The 21948-nt window shown below is 39.9% G+C and overlaps 1 protein-coding gene across 1 annotated transcript in view; it reads left to right on the top strand.

Annotated features, from left to right (window-relative positions):
• The window catches only part of LOC121880926 (connector enhancer of kinase suppressor of ras 3-like), a 49949-nt gene extending 28160 nt beyond the window's left edge, over positions 1–21789 (top strand). The window contains exons 5-24 of the mRNA XM_042388552.1: positions 42–83; positions 1033–1152; positions 1369–1428; positions 2380–2448; positions 2579–2725; positions 4125–4249; positions 4447–4634; positions 4747–4833; positions 5716–5966; positions 8411–8448; positions 10376–10418; positions 15320–15373; positions 15948–15987; positions 16536–16705; positions 17831–17904; positions 18114–18185; positions 18282–18346; positions 18655–19125; positions 19827–20017; positions 20162–21789. Coding sequence (XP_042244486.1) covers positions 42–83; positions 1033–1152; positions 1369–1428; positions 2380–2448; positions 2579–2725; positions 4125–4249; positions 4447–4634; positions 4747–4833; positions 5716–5966; positions 8411–8448; positions 10376–10418; positions 15320–15373; positions 15948–15987; positions 16536–16705; positions 17831–17904; positions 18114–18185; positions 18282–18346; positions 18655–19125; positions 19827–20017; positions 20162–20362 — 2508 coding nt within the window. The 3' untranslated portion in view covers positions 20363–21789. The remainder of the gene's footprint in view (positions 1–41; positions 84–1032; positions 1153–1368; positions 1429–2379; positions 2449–2578; positions 2726–4124; positions 4250–4446; positions 4635–4746; positions 4834–5715; positions 5967–8410; positions 8449–10375; positions 10419–15319; positions 15374–15947; positions 15988–16535; positions 16706–17830; positions 17905–18113; positions 18186–18281; positions 18347–18654; positions 19126–19826; positions 20018–20161) is intronic.
• The last annotated feature ends 159 nt before the right edge of the window (positions 21790–21948 follow it).

The following is a 21948-nucleotide window of genomic DNA, read 5'->3' as shown; positions in this document are numbered from 1 at the left end:
TGCTCACAAGCCTAATCTGTTATTTTTCTTCTGTGTAACAGGACTGCAGTGTTTACGAGATGGAAGAAAAGATCCTGGAAGTTGTAAGTATACTGGATATATCACTTCTCTTCGTTTCCCATGATGTAAACTAAATGAGACCCAGAAGTCCCTCTATAGGGGGAAATGGTCTGTTTGATCGTTTGGGTAAATGTCTTTTTACACAGAGATTGTGTGACATGCTCTCAGCAGCAAGGTCAGTTTTCTGAGTGAATAGAGCAAACAGTTCTAAAGGATTGCCAGTGGAGGAGGCGGCTCTAATACGCCCCGGTCATCAATCAGTTTTCCTGTTGCTGACACTCTCCAGACTCCTGGGGTGAACACTGAGCTTCCTCTAGCACTCTCAGTAGTCTCTTTGTCACTTAACTTTGTTCACAAGATTTTGCGTTCTTCTGCTCTTGTCTTTGTTTTTATCTTTTGTCCCCATCTTTTGCTTACACTTATTTCCTCTCATTCTCTATATGTCTCTTTCGAGTTCTTCCATAAGCTCTACACAAAGTGGACACCATGTGTTCAAAATAAAATGTATGTGCCTGACAAGAGACATCACAGCAAAGACACCACTAATGAAGACAAATTTGAGTTTTGTCCTAAAAAAAAAAGCAAGGCATGAAGGAGAAAGAAGGAATGTGTGCACCTTATTCATTTCAGTGTTGTGTGTGTGTGTACTGGTACATCTAGTTAATAGCACACTAATGGTCCCTTTTAGCCCATTAAGCCTTGCACTAAACTTCAACATACACACTCACACAGAGGCATGTACACAGGGAGTAAGACAATTAAACCAAAGTACCTGGTGAAGAACAAGGTCTCTGTGTCACAAGTGTAGCAGTAACCTGCTTTGTTCCACCCTGTAAAACACAGTGCCTCCGCTGGTTATTACAGGCACAATGCACCATCAGACCACTCACAATCACTGGGAGAAGTTTAGTCTTGTGCTTCTCATTTATTCATTGATCACTGATGCATTTTGTTTTGCCTTTTTATTCACAGTCTAAGATTTTGAACAGCATCTGTGATCAGACCGTGAGAACCACCTCAGACCCCCTGATGAGCCAATCCGCCTGCTTGGAGGAAGTCCAGCTGACCAATATCAAACCGGGCGAGGGTCTGGTAAGGAATGCTGGAAGATTTTTTTTTTTTTTTTGTCTTCCTATTTTTCAACCCAAAACTTGCTCCCTGCTTCTTGGGTTCGCAGGCCAGGAATGCTTGCAATGCGTGTGAAATTGTGACCCTCACATGTCTTTCATACATTTCTCTCCCTTTGGGAATATTATATTTTCACTGAAAACATAAGTAAAGTTTTCTTGTGGTTTTCTTTTGGCTCAGGGTATGTACATCAAGTCTACCTATGATGGGTTACATGTCATCACTGGGACCACAGAACATGTAAGTATGACAACATTATGACCATAACAATGCATTCAGCTATTAGTTCCACATCCATCTGCTCTCTTTCCATGTAGGAAGAGAGATGGACTGATTATATCACAGAATGAAGAAGCCTAGTAGTCTTAAGTCCAGTTTTTATCATCAGATTTGGCATTTCTTGTGAATTCCTTTATCATTGCAGTTTTTTGCATCACACTCTTAAGTAAAATCATCTAATATTTGTTTAAAGAACACTCATCCTCCTCCTCATCTTGCTCTGCATACTCCTCTTCCTATGCTGAGGGCACACTGAGTTGTAGTATCTGAAGGAGTTCTGAACTGCTCATTCGTAAAGGGAATTGTTTGTTTCTGCACTCCAGAAACCAGTAAATATCACAAACAGCCTCCACAAACAAAAAGTCCTACCTTTCTTCACAGTGAGGCAGCTATTCAGTGACTAATGCTCCAGCATCACTGTCACGGTCGGATCCTCACGCCTCCGTACCTTAATTGTGAATCAGAACCTGAATCATCACCAATAATGACTAGTTAATCCGGTTTGACATCTGTGCGACATGAAAAACAATTCGACTGATATTCATACACGCAGAGAGTGTTTGCGTTTTCTCATGATTTGTTTTTAGAGTGTTCAAGTATTTTGCTCTTTGAATGACAAATTAAAATGCAGAAACAGTTGTAATCGGGCAAGAATAGCACTATAAATTAGCTTCCTAATTCTACAAGGTTTTGTTAATAGTAAAGACTGGCGTATGCCTGTAAAGAACTAGTTCATACAACATTTCATCTGACCACAACAGAAGGTAAAAGTGTTTATAGCTGTTCCCTCACAGGCACAATGGAGGCAGGGAGACGCAAGGCTTTTCAACCCTCCGACAAACACTTCTGTCTGAGTATACTGGTGCTTTAAGTTTCAGGCTTTGATCTGTCCTGTGTATGTTTGTTCTTTAGTCACCTGCAGACCTGACCAGGAAGATCCATGCTGGTGATGAGGTGATCCAGGTTAACCAACAGACAGTGGTGAGATTCTTATTTTATGTCTTTGCATTTTAAAAGCAGTAACTTAACTACACACTACAAATATTAATGGTATCGTGTGTGTGTGTGTGTGTGTGTGTGTGAATGTGTGTGTTCACATCCTGTATACCAGGTGGGCTGGCAGCTGAAAAACCTAGTTGTCAAACTGAGGGAGGACCCCAAAGGTGTGGCTCTACTCCTTAAGAAGAGGCCCACAGGCACAACAGGTTTCACCCCCGCCCCTCTCAAGAACATGCGCTGGAAGCCCCCAGTACCTCAGGTACATACACATATGCGCGCTCACACAAAACACTTCCTTCTTTTGTCCCTGAAGATCAACAAAAGCCTGTGCATCTAGTCATTGTCAACCAATTATCAGCTTTTTAGGGAGTTGGTTCCAAAATAGCAAGTCCAGACAAGTGTCACAGAGCCACCCTGAAAGAGCTGCCAGCTGAATTGTAGACAGCATTGAGTTTTTCTTCATGCGTGACATTAAAAGAAAACATCCCATGATGTCATTCAGTCTTGGAGATAAAGCCAGTCTATACTGTAGGAGTCTGGTTAGATTGTATCTGCTTTATTAGAAACAAATGGCCCCGATCAAAAGATAACAGTAAGACTTACAATAATTCATGTTCTCCGGCTCCACACTTTTTTTCCATGAGAAAACATCCCAAATGTCAGTTCTTCAAATGTTTAATTGATAAATATTGTGCTAATAAGGTTATATGACTGTAATCCAATTTGCTATTCTCCCTCATGTGAACACATTAGGCTTGGCTTAGCTTTTAACCACATCTCCATTCCTGAGTTCCCCTTTAATAGACAGGGAGACAATAAGCCTGTTGTAAACATAGTCTACCAAATTCAAGCTCTGGCATTGTCTGATGGTGCATAGCCCATTGTAAAGCCTGAGAAGGCAAGATGAGACAATATCAGATAAGAGTGCGTTTCTCAAAACAACAAAGAGGCTCTCAACACAAAGGTGACCGATGTCAACATGTCAACCAACATCTTGTTTTAACAAGTAGTCAAGGATATCAGAGTTAGTCGTCTCTGTCTCTTTATCTGTGATAATAAGACTCCAGAAGGCAAAACGGAGACAAATCACACACCGTGATTCAGGAATGACTGACACTGGCTTTGTAATACTATATAATTTGTACGCATGGGAGCCATTTAGAGAAGGAAAGAAGGAATGATTCATGAGATCTCAGATTAGATGTTTAGTTTGTCATTAATATATCACATTTACTATACTGTATTATCAGACATATCATTTAGTGTCTGATGAGAATGACAGTGAATACAAGTCGTACATTTTGTCAAGGGCACAGTGTTGTTGAGTGTTGAGAAACATAACTGTGGTAAATTGAGTACAGTTTTAAGTACATGTCTCACAGGCTATTTTGGACATCACTTACAATCTTTCCATACCTCAAACAAGAAGATTTATGCTCAGAGAGACACACACACACACACTTAAATGTCTCACCACATCTGGTGAACTCCTCCCAGTTGCCAGCAAGTCATATTTAGTCTTAATTTAGGAAGAAATGGAACGCAATGACTTAATTTGTGAGAAGCGTAACTAAGATAACAAGAAAGCTACCATCGCTGATTTATTCATGTGTGTGAAGTGGGAGGTATTGACTAATTAATTTTGCTGTTTTTTCCAGAACAATTCCTCCTTGATCAGAGCCCAGTCTCCCTGCGGCTCAGCTAACGGATCAACCAAAAGAGAGAAACCAGCAATCCTGGACTTGTACATCCCCCCTCCTCCTCCAATGCCATACACCCCACGGTGAGATGACCCATTTCATCTGCCAAGACTTTTTTTTTTTTTGAGTTGAATTCCTAAAGTTAAGAACCCCCCTCCTACTGCACATTCTGTAAAATTTAGTTTGCATCCATGTCATATCCTAATCATGGCATTATACATTATACTGGATCAGCATGTTGTGCTGTAACAAATAAATGAGCATCTGTTTCTCCATGCAGAGAGACGAGAACAGACTCCTTCTCCAGCATTAGTAAAAGACCAAAAGGCTCTGAGTCACCCAACTCCTTCCTGGACCAGGAGAGCAGAAGACGCTGCACCATCGCAGATTATGACAAGCTAAGCTTTGGCTGTCCCATCGAGGCCAACGTGATACAGCCCAGAATGAGGGAGCACAAGCCTTCACGTGGTCAGTACCTCTTCATTCGGGGAAACTCATTCATATTCCACTGACGGATACTGAATACATGCAGTAATTCTTAAAATGATGAAATTCCTAAAGATTAAACTCTTGTTTCTAGGTAAGCCCCGACCCCTCTCCATGCCAGCAGATACCTGTGTTGGAGTGGTAGATCCCTACGCTAAGCCCTGGACACAGGGCAGAAAAGGTATATATGAGCATGATTTTACATTAAGGTGAAAACCTTGTAATTCCAAGTTATATTTAAAGGATAGGTTCAGATTTTTCAGATCTGACTTAAACCAATACTCTCTAGCCAAATGTATATTTAGAGAGATACTGTTTACTGTAATTGTTCCTTCTGCCTACACTGGCCGCAAAGAGATCCCTTCTTAAAGCAATTTCAGTGTAAGTGATGGGGGGGGACAAAATACACATTACTTGTTCTGTGCAAAAAGTTCCAAAGTTCATCCAAAACCAATATGAGGCCTCATCAGTCTGATTTAGATAAATCAAGTGGGTATCTTCCAAAGTTTGTGTTTTCAGTACTAAGTTTCTGCTGTAGATCAGAAAGCACACACAGGAAGCACAAAGAGGGAATTGTGTACTGTAAACTGTAACTTTGGAAGATAGCCACTTGATTTAACTCAGGCTGATGAACCCTCATCTAAACCTCAACTGAACTTTGTATTTTTGCTCAGTGAGTCTGTGTGTGAAATTGTGAGCGTATTCTTTTCCATATTCATGTTTCAAACAAATTATAAGTGACAAAGATACAGAGAACAAGAGAAGCATAGAAGAAGCAACAAGTTGCATTTGAGCACATTACTTCTGTTATGAGCTTGGATATTATATATCATAATATTAACAGTGTAGGGTTAGGCAATATGACCAAAAATGTAACATATCCTCCATCAATAAGGATAGAATTACTAAAAACAAAAAAGGTCCAGAAATGTATAACTACATCTTAAGCACTTCCTTGACAGTTACAAGCCATTACATGATGTGCTGAAAGATCGTGTTTCAAATATGCTGCTAAAGAAGCACGTTACTGCTGTTGATAAACTGACTTTTGTCTCTGCTGTAGGTGAGGACCTCCTGTACAGATACCTGAGCAATGAGAGGATCCCCACCATAGCCGAGGAGGTCCCCTCAGTGTCTCCACCCTACAGGCCTGCAGGGGAACGACACCTCGTCAGAGTGGACCACATCCGGGGCAGCCGCTACTACTCCAACTCAGACCTCCACAACAGCGCCACCATCCCCTACCAGGAGGACATGAAAAAGGCCCCCGTAGCCCCCGTCTCCAAGCGCACAACGGCAGAACGCTCACTACTGGTCAGTTGGATCACGCGGCTTAAGCTATTGACTCACTGATGATGCGCTTCCTGTCCGGGGCTTCCTGTTCCTGTCTTGTGTCCTTCCTCAGTGCCTTTGATTTTTAACGTCCAGCTGTTTTTTTGGCAGCTTTTGGCTTTCTCACACTCCTCTCTACCCAACCTACATATTTCCCTGGTGTTACTACTACTACTACTACTACCAACTACTACTCCTCAACCAAACTTGCTTTTGTAGTACTCGCTACATTACGTCATCACCACTTTAACACTGCCCACAACCCTCCCCCCCATCTCTGACTACAAGTCCCATCTCAGCCTCAAGAGGATATAGTTTGTTCAGGTTTAGGACACTTTGGCTTTGTGTGCTGTCTACGGACTCCTCTGTACATATTAAGTTATGTCATATTTCAGATGTGATGCTTTCTGGTACCATTATTTAAGTCAAGTTCTCAGAAAACTTGCCTGATCTTATTTCAGTTATGTTCTTACTTTTGTTTTTATTTGCATAAATAAGTTATAAAAATAAAATAAATGAAACAAACACCATATTTTGTTAGTGCAATTGTGCTTTTACTATACATGTTACTTTTTTCTTTTTCAAATTACACTTTTGTGATCAGTTAGATATATTACCCTCTGCCAATGGTTGCCTCTTGTAAGCTATGCATATACTTAAGAAAGTTAAAGAAAACTTAAGACATTTTTATAATCTCTTCATTTGACAATGCTGCATTGGTTGGTTAAAGGATGTTTTTATCTTGTCATTAGCAAATACTGTATTTGTGCTGGTTTTAAAGCTATGCACTCTACTCAGTCTAAACTTTTATATCCTGTGTTTGAGTTTACTCTGAAATTACCCACCTAAAGAGCCTATACATACAGCTGGTTGACAGTAATAACTGGTCTTTTAAAGCCAGTGTTTTGAACCAATCTTTTAGTAAACACAGGTCAAATGGCCTTCTGTTAGCTCATGCTATGAAAAGACCACCTATCACAAGAGACAGAATGACAGTATTATTTAAAAAAAAAAAAATACAGGGAAGAAGTGTCAATTGTGCTTTATCTGCCTTTTGTAAGTTTTGAATAGCATTTTATTAAAAATTGCAGTTTATTTCAGTGATCTTTTGTATTGTCTTTATTTTACATTGGTTGTGGAATCACTGCTTAACATGTAACTATAATGTGAGTGTGGGATGATGGTGTTCTTTTGTTTCTGAAAACTATTATTTATGAGAAAAATCTATATGTGCTGAACTTTGTTGCTCTATTCTCAGTTTACATGCTCACAATGGCATCTTTCATCATAACAATCTGTCAGCCAGGGCAGCTTTAGTCATTCTTAACTTCCACACTCAGACTAAATGCAGAACCAAACTGTGGAGCCGGCTGGTTTTCTTAACCTGCTTTGACCTTTTGAGCTGAACCATGCTTCTGTTTTTTAAGCGTGTGGTGAAACAGGATAGCTAATGTGAAGTTACCTTTTCTCTGTGTCTCAGATGATGATGGTTATGTAACTACTTCCCTCTTTGATGAACTTTGGGGGGAGGAACCATATGGTCAAAGCAGGTTTTTCCATCAGGGGATCTTATTCCTGCACATATGTTGTCTTTTAAACATTTAAAGGTGAGGTTAGGATTACTTTGCCTGACAGCTTTTGCCATTTTCATTGATTTGAAGAAGCATTTGCACAGGAAGGACGTTTCATCTGAGAACTGAGGATCTCTGCTGCTGCTGTTAAGAGCGATCCACCACTCTCACCTCTGTTCCCTTCGCCTATGCTTCTTGTGCATGAATTTACTGATCGAGAGGAGCCTCTTTTCTTATCTCCCCTTCACTTCTTCTTCTATCTGTCTTATTCTTTCCATGCTTGCCAAGCTATAGTCGCCTGCGGTCCTCACTAATTTGCACTTTCTGAAAACCTGTGGTCTGCTTAAATACTACCTGTACTCAGTTTAACCCACTGCTAAGTTTGCTAACCACTAACATGTTATGCCTGCACACATCACAAATGGTTACAAGGGAATGACATGCTGAAATATTTGCAAATTGCGCATGTGGAATAACTTACTGTCTTTTGGTTAATAATCACAAACTTCTGTTAGTTGATCACAAATATGATGAATGTTTTGTTTGCCATTTCTTTATTTTCTCATCTTGGGTGGAGTCATCCATTTTGCCACAACACAGAATTAGCAGAAATTGTTGTTGTTACGAAATTGTTGTAATTGAGATCCAAGGCCACATGCTATTAAATCTGTGCAAGAGAAGATGCTGCAGTTTTACATTTAACATTCAAGAATTACTACAGAAAGCCTGTTGGACGTCGACCAAATTCATCTCAAAATGAGCGCTGATCAACAGTAGATTTTCAGAGCGACTTTATGATGAGTCGTTGACACCATCTCCATCATGCGTTAACACATGAATCTTTATGTATCACAGGGACCCGACTGGCACTCTAGCAGTGACTTCCTGAACCGGTGAGTGCCTCTCCCTCTCTCTCCAACACACACAAACACTCACACACAGTGTTATGTAGTCCATAGGTCAAATGAGAAACATAAGAGCAGGGTGGGTCTAATTTTCCTACAGAGAATGACAGTCAGCAGGCCGTGGAATCTTTTTAAAACAAGCCACGGGGTGCATAGTCAGTGGGTGGGCTGGTTTTATGATCAAGGGAAAGTATGCCATTGACATACAGGACATAGAGACAGGTAGACAAACAGATGGTGAGAGAATTAGGGTAAAAACAATAGAGTTAGCAAGCAAGTATGGCAGTATTTCAATTTTTTAATGGCAGTGTATTAAATAATCTATGAACTTCAGCCTATTGATTTGTGCTGGTGGTAAGTAAGAAATGCAACAACGTGGTTAGAACTGATCTCCTCCTACACACATTTCTCACAGCACTTCTGCTGCCTGTATTGCCAATAAAGGATAAAGAAACAAAGTCACATTTTCACAGTAGATTAAGCTAATTAGAGCAAAGAATCCTTAAAACATGATTTTTTATTTGCTCTCTTTGGTTTGAGAGAGAGTTGGTGGCAGTACAAATAGGTCTTTCACTATTTTAAATGCAAAATTAGATCAATAGTCATTATTAAATGTGTAGACATATTTTTATGGTTTTTGGAGACATTGTCATCTCTCAGGACCTCCAGTATCCAAAATGTTCCAATATGTCCCACACACCAATGTGTCCTTCCTTCACCATCCACCCCCAAGACATCTTCCCATGCCAGAGAATCTTTAGAAATGTCACTTATGACAAATCCTGATTCCTCTACACTTTCAACTATAAATACAACCATCCTACTGCGAAATATGACGACACCGCCAACGATTGCTATTTCTCCATGTCCTCATCCGTGGCCCCTGTATCTCCTCCAGTCTTGGATGGCCGGAGGAAGTGTGACTCCCCGCATTAACACCGTGATCGATGACTAAACGTCCTTGCACAATGCCCCCCCACCCTTCCCGGCAGTTCTATTCTAAGAGCCGCACACAAACGCATCACATCCGGTTTGTTGCATGCTCAATCAAAACACATTAGTCACATTTAGAATATATAGATAGACGCTATAGTAAATCTTGCAGATAAGCAGTTGACTCATCGTTGGTGGGGGTTTATGAACATGAACATTGATGCAGGCAGTAGAGTTTGATTGACATTGGATTTAATCAAGTGTCATCTTAATTTGGGCGTGTTAATCCGTAAAAATGACAAAGCATAAAATGTGATGGTGCATCAATTTCATTTCTGTGTCACTTGTCAAAACTATCAATTTGGTTATAAAGCGGGGGCCATTTTGAGTGGGAGGAAACAGCATTTGGAGTTGCAACACACCTGCAAAAAAAATCATCACTATCTCCTCAGCAAACTAATAATTTAAGGAGGAGACAAAGACGTGAAAATTTATGGATGACAGGAGGAGGAGACCAAAAAAAAACAAAATGTCAGCAATCGAAAAGACAGGAAAAACAAGCCGGAAGCAATTTCATACCCTGCAATTGTAGGGTGAGGCCCGGCTGAGGTAAATTTAGTATTTTCAGCATTGGAAACAAGCTTCTTGTCTACCCATGTTGCTGTGGCTGGTTGCCAAATGTATTATCAGAACCATTGGCACACCAACCAAATGCCAAACGTTAAACAGTCTCCATGGGATCTGTTTTGTTCAGGCCAAATCAAAGTGAGCTGGATTGGAACATAGATAAAGATAATGAATGGTTACGAATAAACTGGGGAGCAATAAGTATGTGTTGGAAATTTTCAGTGAGACACTTATGTCTGATCTTAAGTATGACGGTTAGCTAAAGCTTCTTGGGTACAAGACAACTTCATTGAAAAGCCATTGCAGTGTTCTTAAGTGTCTGGTAAATCTTCCTATCTTCTCTTTGTTCTTTCAGGTATAATCAGCCACGTATACGATCCTGGTCCTTCTCTCAAGCAGTAAGTGTGTCAGTTTGTCTGAATACCATCAGTCTCACTGACTGGAAAAAATGTTGTCATACAGTATGCGAGTGCATCTGTGCAAGTGAATGACTTTGCTAAGTCCGCTGTGCAATGTGAGGAATGCTACCGGCCTCAGCCTTGGCAGGAGGAGGTGTAACTGAGAGTGTCAATTACAGGCCCATTACATTTCACACACAGATAAGACAACATACTGTATGTACTCACTTTATTGCACACAAACCACCAGTATTCAGACATGCAAGATGCAAATCATGCTGATCATGTCAAGGATCTTAAGTGAGGATTAGGCCTCTGACCACTGTGAATCTACACCGTGAAACTTCCTTTTTAGCCATGCTAGCTGTGTGGCTCTAGGGATGGCAATGTCAATCTCTCCACTTAAGCCTGAACTGAAATATCTCAACAACTATTGGATTGATTGCCATGAAATTTTGTACAGACAGTCATGATCCTGAGATGATGAAGTTTACTGATTTTGGTGATCCCCTGACCCCTGACTCAAAGTTTTCACTTATCTGGTGAAATATCTCAACATCTATTGCCGTGATTGGCACAAAATTGGGTACAGACATTCATGCTCCCCAGAGAATGAATCTTACCCACCATGAGTTTTTCTCTAGTGCCACAAACATTTGGGGTTAGAGTGAAATGTCTTGTGGGATGCATTTCCATGAAATTTGGTTCAGACATTCATGTCAGAATAAACTGTAATAACTTTGTTGAAGTCAACATTTTTATTTGCTCAAAATTTCAGTTAATGATAAATTACTTACAAAAATCTTGACATTCCCATCAGCCCCAGCTTTACCTTGTGTTTAGTCTCAGAGTGTGCTACCAGCGGAAATTGATTGAGCATCTATTGGCTGTGGCAGATGTGGACATGAAATGACCACAGGGGCACCACATCTAGACAATATACCACAGTACCATGAGTTAGTGTCAATCCCTCAGTGGCACATACCACTCATGCACCTCCACAGGGGTCAGATGGATTAGGTACATAGTCACTAGTGGCATGTGAGCAAATCACATTTGTACAGATTTATGGTTCAGTGGTGACTTGTTGTTGCACCAAACAAGGAAACCTTGACCCTGCTGTCAGCGTTTATATAGAATAGGAGCAGGAATACAGAGATGAATGTTGGATTTTACTGCTTTTCTTCTTGTCATTGGCTGCTCTCTGGATTATTTGTGTGTTTACCTGCAGATTCCATCAACACATCTGCTGCACAGAAGAAAAACGGATTCATTTCAAACCGAATCCTCATTAGCTGTTATTCTACTCAACATTTAAAGGCTATAATGACTAAGTAAGCACATGCAACAAGATCTAACCTGGGGTTAGTGCCAGGACAACTGGGCAAGAGGTGGCGGGGGGGCCACCAAACTGAGCAACCTCGAATCTGATATCATTACCAGCCCTGCACCCATCCCCCTTTACACAGTGAGAGATTCCCTTGCTGAATAATAGCCACTCTGTTTGCCCCCTGTCTCTTTTCTCTCCCTCACACACACACACATACTGTTTCTAAGTGGGAGGGGGTGGGGGCATTAGCTAAGTGCCATGACAATTCTCAGCATGGATCGTGATGGGAGATTGAGTGTTACAATGGTGTGACCAATGTGCATTCCTGCGAATCCTTCAGGCCTTTGACATGAGTCGTAGGCTGATTACCTCACTTCCACCAAAACACAGCTTCAGCGAAATGCCCCTTTAAATCACCCTAAAGTGGCGTGCAGAGGTTTTTTTTCTCCCTCATGACAGAAATAAGAGGAGTTTGAATTGTGTTGAAATCATTTAATTCAACACATTTAATTGAAATGTTAAGGAGGAAAGCTTCTGGGATGGGGGAAGGGGGGGTGGTTGTTAGAGGTAACATAAGGAAGTTACTTGATATGGATGAGAAATTTAGGGTGACAAATGGGAGGAGAAGCGAAAAGGAAGCTACAGTGTGAGAATGTGGGAGATAAAAAGGGAAGGGGTCTTCATAGTCATTTCAAATCACACTCGTGCAGTATAATAGTGAGTGGAAGAAAGAAGAGGCCCCTGTCTATTTAAGTAGAAATGAAATGGAGACTATAATAACGCATGACTCAGGAATGTGTCTGCTGGTTTACCGCCATCCCTGCATAGACGGACTTAGGCCAGAACATCCAAGCCTCTTCACGGATACTGCTTGAGCAGAGATGTTATGGCTACAAACCCAGCTCCCCACCGAGACAGTGAAGGGTGTTGATAGTCAGGCCACAGCCTCCCAGAGCCATGAGTGTAACATGAAACACGTATTTGTCTCCTTCTTTTTGGAGGCAAACATTGGTGTATTTTGTGAACTTCTCTCAAAGAAAGAATAGAAAAAAAACTGCATTGTAGCACTCAGGGTCCTGATGTTCTTTGCATGTTAGTGCTTTGTGAAAGTTACTCTGTGAATAGCACACTAACAGGTATTTGAAGGCAATAATAAAGGTTGTAGGCTATAATTGTGTAACTTAATGACACTAGCTACAAGTAGTATCAGCTTTAAGTCACTTAAACACAGACATAGTAGAACAAAAGCAGTAAAAAAAAAAGTGAAACCCTGTTTTTTTTTTATTTGCTACCACATATGTTAAACCTGCATCTCCTAGATATACCCTATTAGTGAGTGATGGCTTATAATGCTGATACACAGCGACGCTTAGTGGTCATACGTGGTAACTGCGACTCTGCGAGGACTTCCTGAGAGAAACTACCTGAATTTGCCTGAATGTAATGAAATAAAGTGATTTAAAAATTCACAAAAGTCATTAAAGACATTAAACTACATATTGTGCCCGCACAATATGTGTCGCTTCAGTTTGAAAGTCTTCTAAGTGAGGGGTAACATCCAAAGAGAACCTGAACTCACCTGAAACCAGCAGATCCTCTTTACATTTCTCGCTTTGTCTGTTTCCGACATGCTCACCAAAGTTTGGTCGGACTTTGAGGAGAGCTTTCGTGCCAGACTGCTTTCGTTGAGGTTGTGGTGGCAGGTATAGTGTTTATTTTATTAAAGTTGTCCGAAAGTAATGAATATGTCCAAAGGTTATTGTTTTGACTTGCTGTCTTTTGTCATGAAGTCTGGCCAGAGTGCAGTATATTTATAAGGGTTTGAAAAGAAGACATTAATTGAAAATACAGTTTGACTGATTAAATTAGAGCATTAGTATTTTGTAGAAATATATTGTGGCATAAATATATCGTTGTAAAAAAATATGTTATAGGTTTGCAGAAGTGTATTCTAAGTTTTTGAAATACATTGTTAGTTTCTTGTGATTTTTTTTACTGTGTTATCATTTGTTTGATTGATTTTTGTATAGATTTCAAGACTTATTTCATATTTTTATTTGAAGCAGATACTTGGCCCAAAATTTAACATTAACAACCTAATTGTTGTGCTGAAGAGTTACATTCATTGTGTCTTTTAAAGAGTTAAAAAAAAAAAAAAACAGCAACGGAAAATAAGTATGTCTGGTATGTGGTTTGCAGATAAAGCCAGTTGAAGTGACTGAAGCTAAGACAATATAAATTCATTCATCTCTTGTTACTGCTCATTACATTCAAAGAATGCATTTAAATCACGACTTCAACTACAGTTTATTCATTTTTTAAGTGTGGATCTCTGAACCTCAACCTCTCACATCTGCCAAAAAAAATATATATATACAACAGGAAGTTGTTCTTACTAAACTCTCACATACTCATTGTCAGCATGTGTTGTGGTTTCTGTGGTGATCATCATCTAGCTCCCACTGGCAACCAGTTAACTCAGACACCCGGAAAATGAGATATGATGCATTTGTGTTGAGCAAGAAGACACACGCAGGTTTGGGTTAGATAAGAGTTGCTTTTTTAAGTCATTGTGAGAGAATTCAGAGGAAACTGATACTTCAGCTGTTTGCACTCAGAGAGAATCACAAGTTTTAAACTAGCAGGTAGGAATCTACTTCTCTTTTGGGGATGTTGGTAGGTTGAGGTTGTGGTGAGTGATTGGGTGTGAACAACTGCAATGGGACTCGAACTCAGGACCCAACCGCCACCTGTGTTCTTACATCCCCTGACCTCAAAGCAGTTGTTTTTTTACTCATGCAGTGCTCAATCTGGCAAGGTTATATATATATATAGATATAGAGTTTTGGGGAGATCATTTTAAAGTAATGGGTGGTTAAGATTCTTAATCCTGTGAAATCATACCTAGATCTTTGCTGTGTTGTTGCTCGGAAGGTTTTTCAACTGTTGTAAGTTGTTGCGTGTTTTGTACTGTGTGTCTGTGATATTCTCACTGTCGCACTCAGGCAGCTTTGTCGCTTTTAGAATAAGGAACTCAAGTGTGCAGAGGAAGTTAGTCAATAATGGCAACTGGAATTTCTCAATATTTTTCACGTCACTGTTCATTAAGGTTGATAAATTATAAAGTAGCTTGACTTTGTAAAAACTTGACTATGTAAAAGTGATAACAATTTTTTTAGTATTTTTTTATTGTATTGCAAACTCAATGTTTCACATGTTAAATGAAACTGCTGACAGTGAACATTATGACACTAGAGCTATGAGTCAGAGCTGTTCCTGAGCAGTAACTTTTCTAAGTTTTCAACCTTTATTTCGAACTTCCAGTTCCTAGGAAGACAAATTCTTATTTTCTACTCACATTTGTAATTTTTTATTTTTTGTTCACTCTGGAAAAAGAGAGAAAAAACAACATATTTAAAAACACTGTCTGTGCTATCTGTCCATGATGTCACTTCCTCTTGTCATGCTGAGGCAAAGAAATTTCTCATTTTCTACCCATCTATCTGTGTGGTGAAATATTGTCAACCCACACGCCTCTTGATAAGCTGTGTCCTTTTGTTTTCTTCAACAGGCTGCTTTCCCCATATCTGTGTCCCCTTCTATGGCTGCTGATGACTACAACCCTGTAAGTTTCTCTTCTTTTTTGTGTTTGTGTGTGTGTGTGTGTGTTTGTATGACATTTACAGACGCCTCCTTCTCAGTACTAATGGAATAGAAACTCTTCCCCCGCTCTCCTTTTTAATGATGGAGCTACTTCTGCTTCTCCTATTTTATGATGACAAAGTCAAACATTTATAGTATCAGCCAGGGTTTATATGCAACCAGGTGGACAGCTGGCTATCGTCTAGTTCAGTTGTTTGTTTTTGTCGCAAGGGACTAAAAAGAGTTGAGAGCAAAAGAAACCAAAGAACAAAGAGAGACGAAACGCAAGACAGAAAGTCGAGTCACAGATGAGGATGTTAGAGAGGGGCTGTGTGTGTGTGTGTGTGTGTGTGTGTGTGTGTGTGTGTGTGTGTGTGTGTGTGTAAAGAGATAGAACAGCAGGGAGAAAATGCATGTGACACTTTTTGCAAGAAACAGGATGTTCCAGACAGCCTTCTCTTTCTCATTTGTGGGGTCTGAGACTACTATTGTGCTCCTCTCGCCTCCTGCCTCCAACTCTCTGACCTCACTTTCTCCTCCTCTGCTTTCCTCCAAAGGTCTCCCTCCGACACAAATCCAAGAAGAAGAGTCGAGGTGGTAAGTTGTCACCCTTTCATCACTTTGTCTCTTATGTAAGCCCTCAACTGTAATTTGGACCCTCTGTGGGCGTGTGTCAAGTGGCAGGGCAATTAGTGTGTACAGGGGGCTTTGAGACAATACTCAGTTACTTTCACTTCAGTTCAATTTTAGCTCACTGCAGCAGTGTCTTGGATTCTTTAGAGAAGCAAACTTGAGTTCAGCTTTTTTTTATGTTGATATTCTTGTTGTCGGGTGATTCATAACTGGAACAGGTAGGCAGAAAGTAGCTTTGCATGAGAATATTCCTGGATGCTTTGTGGGTTTTGTTGTTGTTTATTTTTAGGATTGATTCTGTTATTGACCGAACACAGTGACCTATTTTGACTGAAAATGGAAGTGTGTCAGTTTTCACATGCTCTATTTGCATAGCAATTTTAGGCTGTGCGACCAACTGACTTTTTGCTTCCTCTAATGCTACACTCGTACTTTTCTGTGGCTTTGCTGCTCTGTGGACAAAGGAAGCTAGGTGTCTGTGTATTAAATGTGCGTGTGTTTTCTCTGCGCAGGCAATGGTACGATGAGTAGAAGAAGAGTCTCGGTCAAAGAGCTGGGTCAGCCAGACCATCAGGGCTGGCTATACAGGAAGAAAGAGAGTAAAGGCTTCCTGGGGATCAAATGGAAGAAGTACTGGTTCGTGCTGAAGAGGACAGCACTCTACTGGTACGCAAACCAGCTGGTGAGTATCCATTTTTCATCAGGAGATCCACTTATGATGTACACACTCAGCCAGTGTCTTAAGTAATGTGTGACACCTGTCACAAGCTGTCACCGTTCAGAGACTCCAGCTGTAGTCCAACAAACCCAGAATTATAAGTTGAAGTTTCCGTTTCTCTCTCTTGCTCACTTGTGCTCACTATCCTTCTCTCTGTCTTTATGTCTCGCTGTCTCTCTCATAATATAATTCCAAATGCAAGGGGGAAAAAATAAGGTAGTACAAAGTATACCATAATGAAGCAAAACAAATAATTGCATTAAGTGATTTTTAAAAAAGAATATATGTGATAAGAATGGAATGTAATGGTGAGAATTAGAGAGGAAAATAAATGCATGTTGACTTATTCAGAGTAACTGCAGACATGTTTCTCTGTGTCAATCTGAAAGGGCTATAACTTCTGTAGACTGGTTGATGCAGCTCACAAGTATATGCCTCTAAACCAATCAAATCTGCACAATTGGTCAGATACTGACAGTAATTTTATAGTAAAAATATTAAGCGGGGGAGAGGAGGGTCTGTCAGAAGAAATATTTTTCTTTTAAACAAAGAATAAAAACTTTAAAAAAAAATCAAAATGTAAATCAGCCGACAGTTTGTCACAGCCTATTTTATATATTTCTTTGAAGTGCAGTGATTCACATGCGACATTCAGCAAAAAGACAAAAAAGCTGCAATGTAATCCTAATATGGCACATTTATCTTTTTTTTTTAAACACATTTCACACTTGAGTCACAGTTGCAGTGTGAGGTATGACTCATACTTGTGTCTGCCACAGCTGTATCCCTGCCCACCCTTCACTGCAGGAACTGCCGAGCAGTGTCAGTGTGTTTCCTGAATCTGACGGTGTCACTAATGGTTCTTGAGGGCCTGATACCAAGCATACGTAACTGACTGACATGTTTGATTTACTGACATGATGACTTCAATGAGTTATCCGGTATTTACTTTATGTCACCATCACATGGCGGGAGAAAATAGAAGAAGTAGCCTGCTGCAACGTAAAAGCAGGTGTAATTGTTCAGGAAGTGGTTTGAAATCATCCATTTGTTTTAACGCTTGCTGTTGTTCAATCTTGTTCGTTGCAGGCGGAAAAAGCCGAGGGCTACATTGACCTCACCAACTTCATGATTGACAGAGCCATAGAGTGCAAGAAGAAACAGTAAGCTCATAATTATTATCTACACTGTCTGTGGTTTATCTCAATCAGATAGCTTTTATAAGCCACCCATCACCAGTGGTTTAAATTAAAAAGGTACTTAATCTCTATCTAGTATATGACTTCAATAACATAGAAAGTGTTCTCCATGCTCAGTGATAGGAACAGCTGATCCCATCTTAACTGCTCTCCATTTATTTTTCCTTATCCAGTGCGTTCAAAGCCTGCCACCCACAAGTCATGATGTTTTATTTTGCTGCTGAGAGCCACGAGGAGATGAACTTGTAAGTCACATGAAACACAAGAGTCAGTGTATATACAGTATTTCTCTCAGGGTGTTTTTATTGAAATGTTGAGTTAAATATTTGCTTTTTTTCCAGATGGTTGAATAAGCTCGGGCTGGCCTCCATTCAGTATGAGCCAGCAGAACGAAACCCTGCAGCTGGTGAGCAACCCATGACACTGTATTTTTTACTATCTGTCACTTTTATTGAATGAATGAAAAACTTCTATTTTCAAGATGTCAACTTGCTTTTAGCTTGACATTAATGCTTTAAGAGAGCTTTGAGAATTTTCCTAGCTCAGAGCATCATATACAAGTGAACGTAACATATCAACATCAATGAATTTGATCTAAAAATGTATCGCTTAACAACATTTCTGATAATTCTGTTTATTTTAGAGCTAAAATTGGATTATGGTTGTATGTGTCATGTTATGAATTCTGACTTTTTATACATTTGTTGTGTTCAGAGTGTTATAGTGAAGCCAGCGACCATGAAGAAGCTGAAAGCACAGAGATCCCCCCTCCGCCCTACTCTGAACAGACCCTGCAGGGTTCCATGGTTGCGTCCGGTCCACCTGGGAGCACCCATCAGGGAACCCTTCCTCCGCCATACTCCTCCACAGTCCCCAGTGAAGCCAATGGCTCACTCTCCTCTCCTGTCAGTACGATGACATCGCAGAGCTCCGCCTCCTCGCTCACCAAACACCGGCAGTCTTGGTTGGACCTGGTCTCCCAGGCATCTCCTACCACCGGGGAAACAGCAGTGGTGTGCTCAGTCCAGGTACACTCACATCAATCTCCGCAAGAGGAGGCGGAAGAGGAAAATGGCTCCCAGGTGCTGGAGAGCTCGGCTCCCCGGGTCTCTCTGGAAACGGGGTCTAATGAGGAAAGCCCCGCTGCAGAGGCACAGAGGGATGTTTCAGGTGCTGAGGATGAAGGTGAGATTTCATTTTACTCACTCAATTAGTTGAGGTTTAAGGAACGTTTATATTTACAAACTGACTGTCGATTCATACAGCTTTTGGAATTTTTTTTCAGCAAACCAAGTGAGTGAGTTCTAGTTTGAGCAAAGTTTCACTTTAAGTGCAGGCGTCTGTAGTCTAAGTTTCGGCTGTATCATTTCCAGTTGAAAGAAAACATGCCAGTAGAGAACATTTCCTGTTACTCACAACTCACAACAAAACAGGGCTCAAACTATTTCCATTTCATTGTTTTTTTCCCACAAGTTAATTAGTTGTCTAGACTAATTTGCCAATCGGGAGTTCCCATACCCCCAAGGTGACAATGGTTCTAGCTTTCAAAATTTGAGGAGCTGGGGAGCTGGAACCAGGGAATATTTGGCATTTTTGCTGAATTCATGATCTCAACTATAAATGTGTTATCAAAATTGTTGTTGATTAATTTTCTGTTATTGATTAAGTGACTTTATTAATTGAATTTTTTCAGCACTAGTTCCAAGAAAGACATTAGCCGGTGTGTTTGCACGTTTCAGATTAAGATACATTAGCTGTGTTAAGCTGTGTTACTCTTTTTATGATTTGAGAACCTTTCAGCCCTGCAGAATGTGCAGTGCAATCTTTGTAAAACCTTCACGAAACACAAATGTGGTGATGATGCAATATAAACTAACTTGTTGCAGGGTATCATGGGAACAGCTCAGATGAGATGGAGAAGCTGTATATCCATCTGAAAGAGGCCAGCCTCTCACCTATAGGAGACCGTAAACCATCCACAAAAAGGGAATTCAGGGCCTCCTTTGTAAAACGCTGTAAAAACCAGTCTGTCAATGAGAAACTGCACCATATCAGGACACTCAACAGCACATTGAAGGTACATTTTCTGTTTTATAAAGTCTGTTTTGCACTGACTTCTTTTAAAAAGAAGGATTTTATTCTGTTGCACACCATTACAGCCAAAAAAACATTTTGTGCCATCATTTAATTTTCCCATTTTCTTTGCTCTTTTCTTTTCCAGTCAAAAGAGGCGGACCTACAGGCAATAGAGCAGGTGCTGTTGGACCCGGAGCTTACCTCACACAAGTTCAGAGAATGGAAGGAGGCCAATGCGCCCTTGGTGCAGGAAATCTGTGTCAAAAATGGCCAGCAGGTGGAATCAGAGGCCACAAAATCTGCAGCATCAGTCATTGCTGCTCCGGTGGTTGAGACCAGTCTATAAACACTCCTTATGACTGGTTTTACTGTGTTTGGACTCAGAGGACTTCATATTCACACTATGGACACACACACTGATGTCAATTTTTAATTGAGACTATTGTGCCATATTAGTGGACATTAAGTGCTATTCAACAAGTAAATGGATCTATGAAGAAGAGTTTTTTTTAGTTCCTAAATGGAATCAGTGCAGACATTATATGATTAGCAGGTCACATTAAAATGTGGAATGTGTCTTAGTATTACTTTTACTGTTTGATTTGTAAGATTAGCTAATTTTACAGATGACTGTTTTTATGTTGTAATTCTGTGAGCCTGTCCGTAATTTGTTTTAATATTCAGAATGGTGGAGTACGTTGAAATAATGGATCCATTCTTTTCTGCATGGAAACACTTGTTTTTAAAGTATGTTTTTATCTATTTTGATTTCATCAGTAGTGAACAAGTTTTTAACTGTTTTGAGTCTCTTATTGGTGCCATGCACCATCACTTTCTGTTACATGTGTTTTACAGCAACTATTGTGAATCATTGGTGTGTGTTGTTCGCTTTAGAAATGACATGGTCATATTTATCATGAAGGCGGTTCCAGAGTGAACACTGGAGGCTGCACTTACAGAGTAAATGTGCATCATGAATCATGTCAAATTTTCTTTTTAAAAGGGGATTTTTGATGGGTTGAAGTAAAATTACAAATCATTTTCACTGCAGTGTAAGACATTTTGATATGGCAGTTTTGAAAACTGTTCTACTTTACCCAGTAATCACCTTATTTTGAGTGTGAAAGGCTATTATGTCTTCTCCAAAACAAACAATTTTTCAAATGAAGAATTCCAACCTAAATGCAAATATGCTTTGGAGTTTTTGTTGGTATATGTTGTAGTCCACAAACATTGATGGTAACAAACAACTTATTATAGTCAGCAATGGTAATAAAAACCTAATCACTAACTAATATAGGCCTAAATAGTTTATACAGTATATTGGAACTAGAGGCAGGATGTAGAAGCACAAGCTGTATGATGGACAATTCTCAGGAAAAAACTTGGATATTGTTCCTTAAGTTCCCCCCATTTTACAAACAAGCCCAGCAGACCCAAACAGTGTAGTAGTTACAGATAAGCAGATGATCAGGGGGTCGTCCACATATAGGAATCAGGCTTTATGTGACAGAGAGCAACAGGTTTACAAAGCTCTGGCCAAGCAGAGGCCTCTGACTGGTGGGGCCACAAACAAGCTCCAGGCACAAAGATGTTTTTGTTCTATGTTTTTTTTTCTTATTTTCTGGATAACGTTGTGCATGTTAAATATTAACTCTGTAAATAGTTGTACATGGATGTGTGATGTAAAAATTTTATTTGATCTCAATTGTGGTCTGAAAGTCAGTGTGCTTGTTTGTATACAGGGAAATAAAGTGTTATCTTAAGACTGAATATTTTTCCACAGTAGTTTTATTTGGATTATGCTATGAAGAGCTTTATTTATTTTTTAATTCTGATTTTATTTTATATATAACTATTTAGATTAGATAGGAGAATTGAGTCTTATTTTAAATCCAGTAGATGGCGGTATTGCAACATTTTGGATGCAAA

This window comes from Thunnus maccoyii, chromosome 16, assembly GCF_910596095.1.
Source record: "Thunnus maccoyii chromosome 16, fThuMac1.1, whole genome shotgun sequence".
Classification (NCBI taxonomy): Eukaryota; Metazoa; Chordata; class Actinopteri; order Scombriformes; family Scombridae; genus Thunnus; species Thunnus maccoyii.
This window is presented reverse-complemented; position numbering and strand designations above follow the sequence as displayed.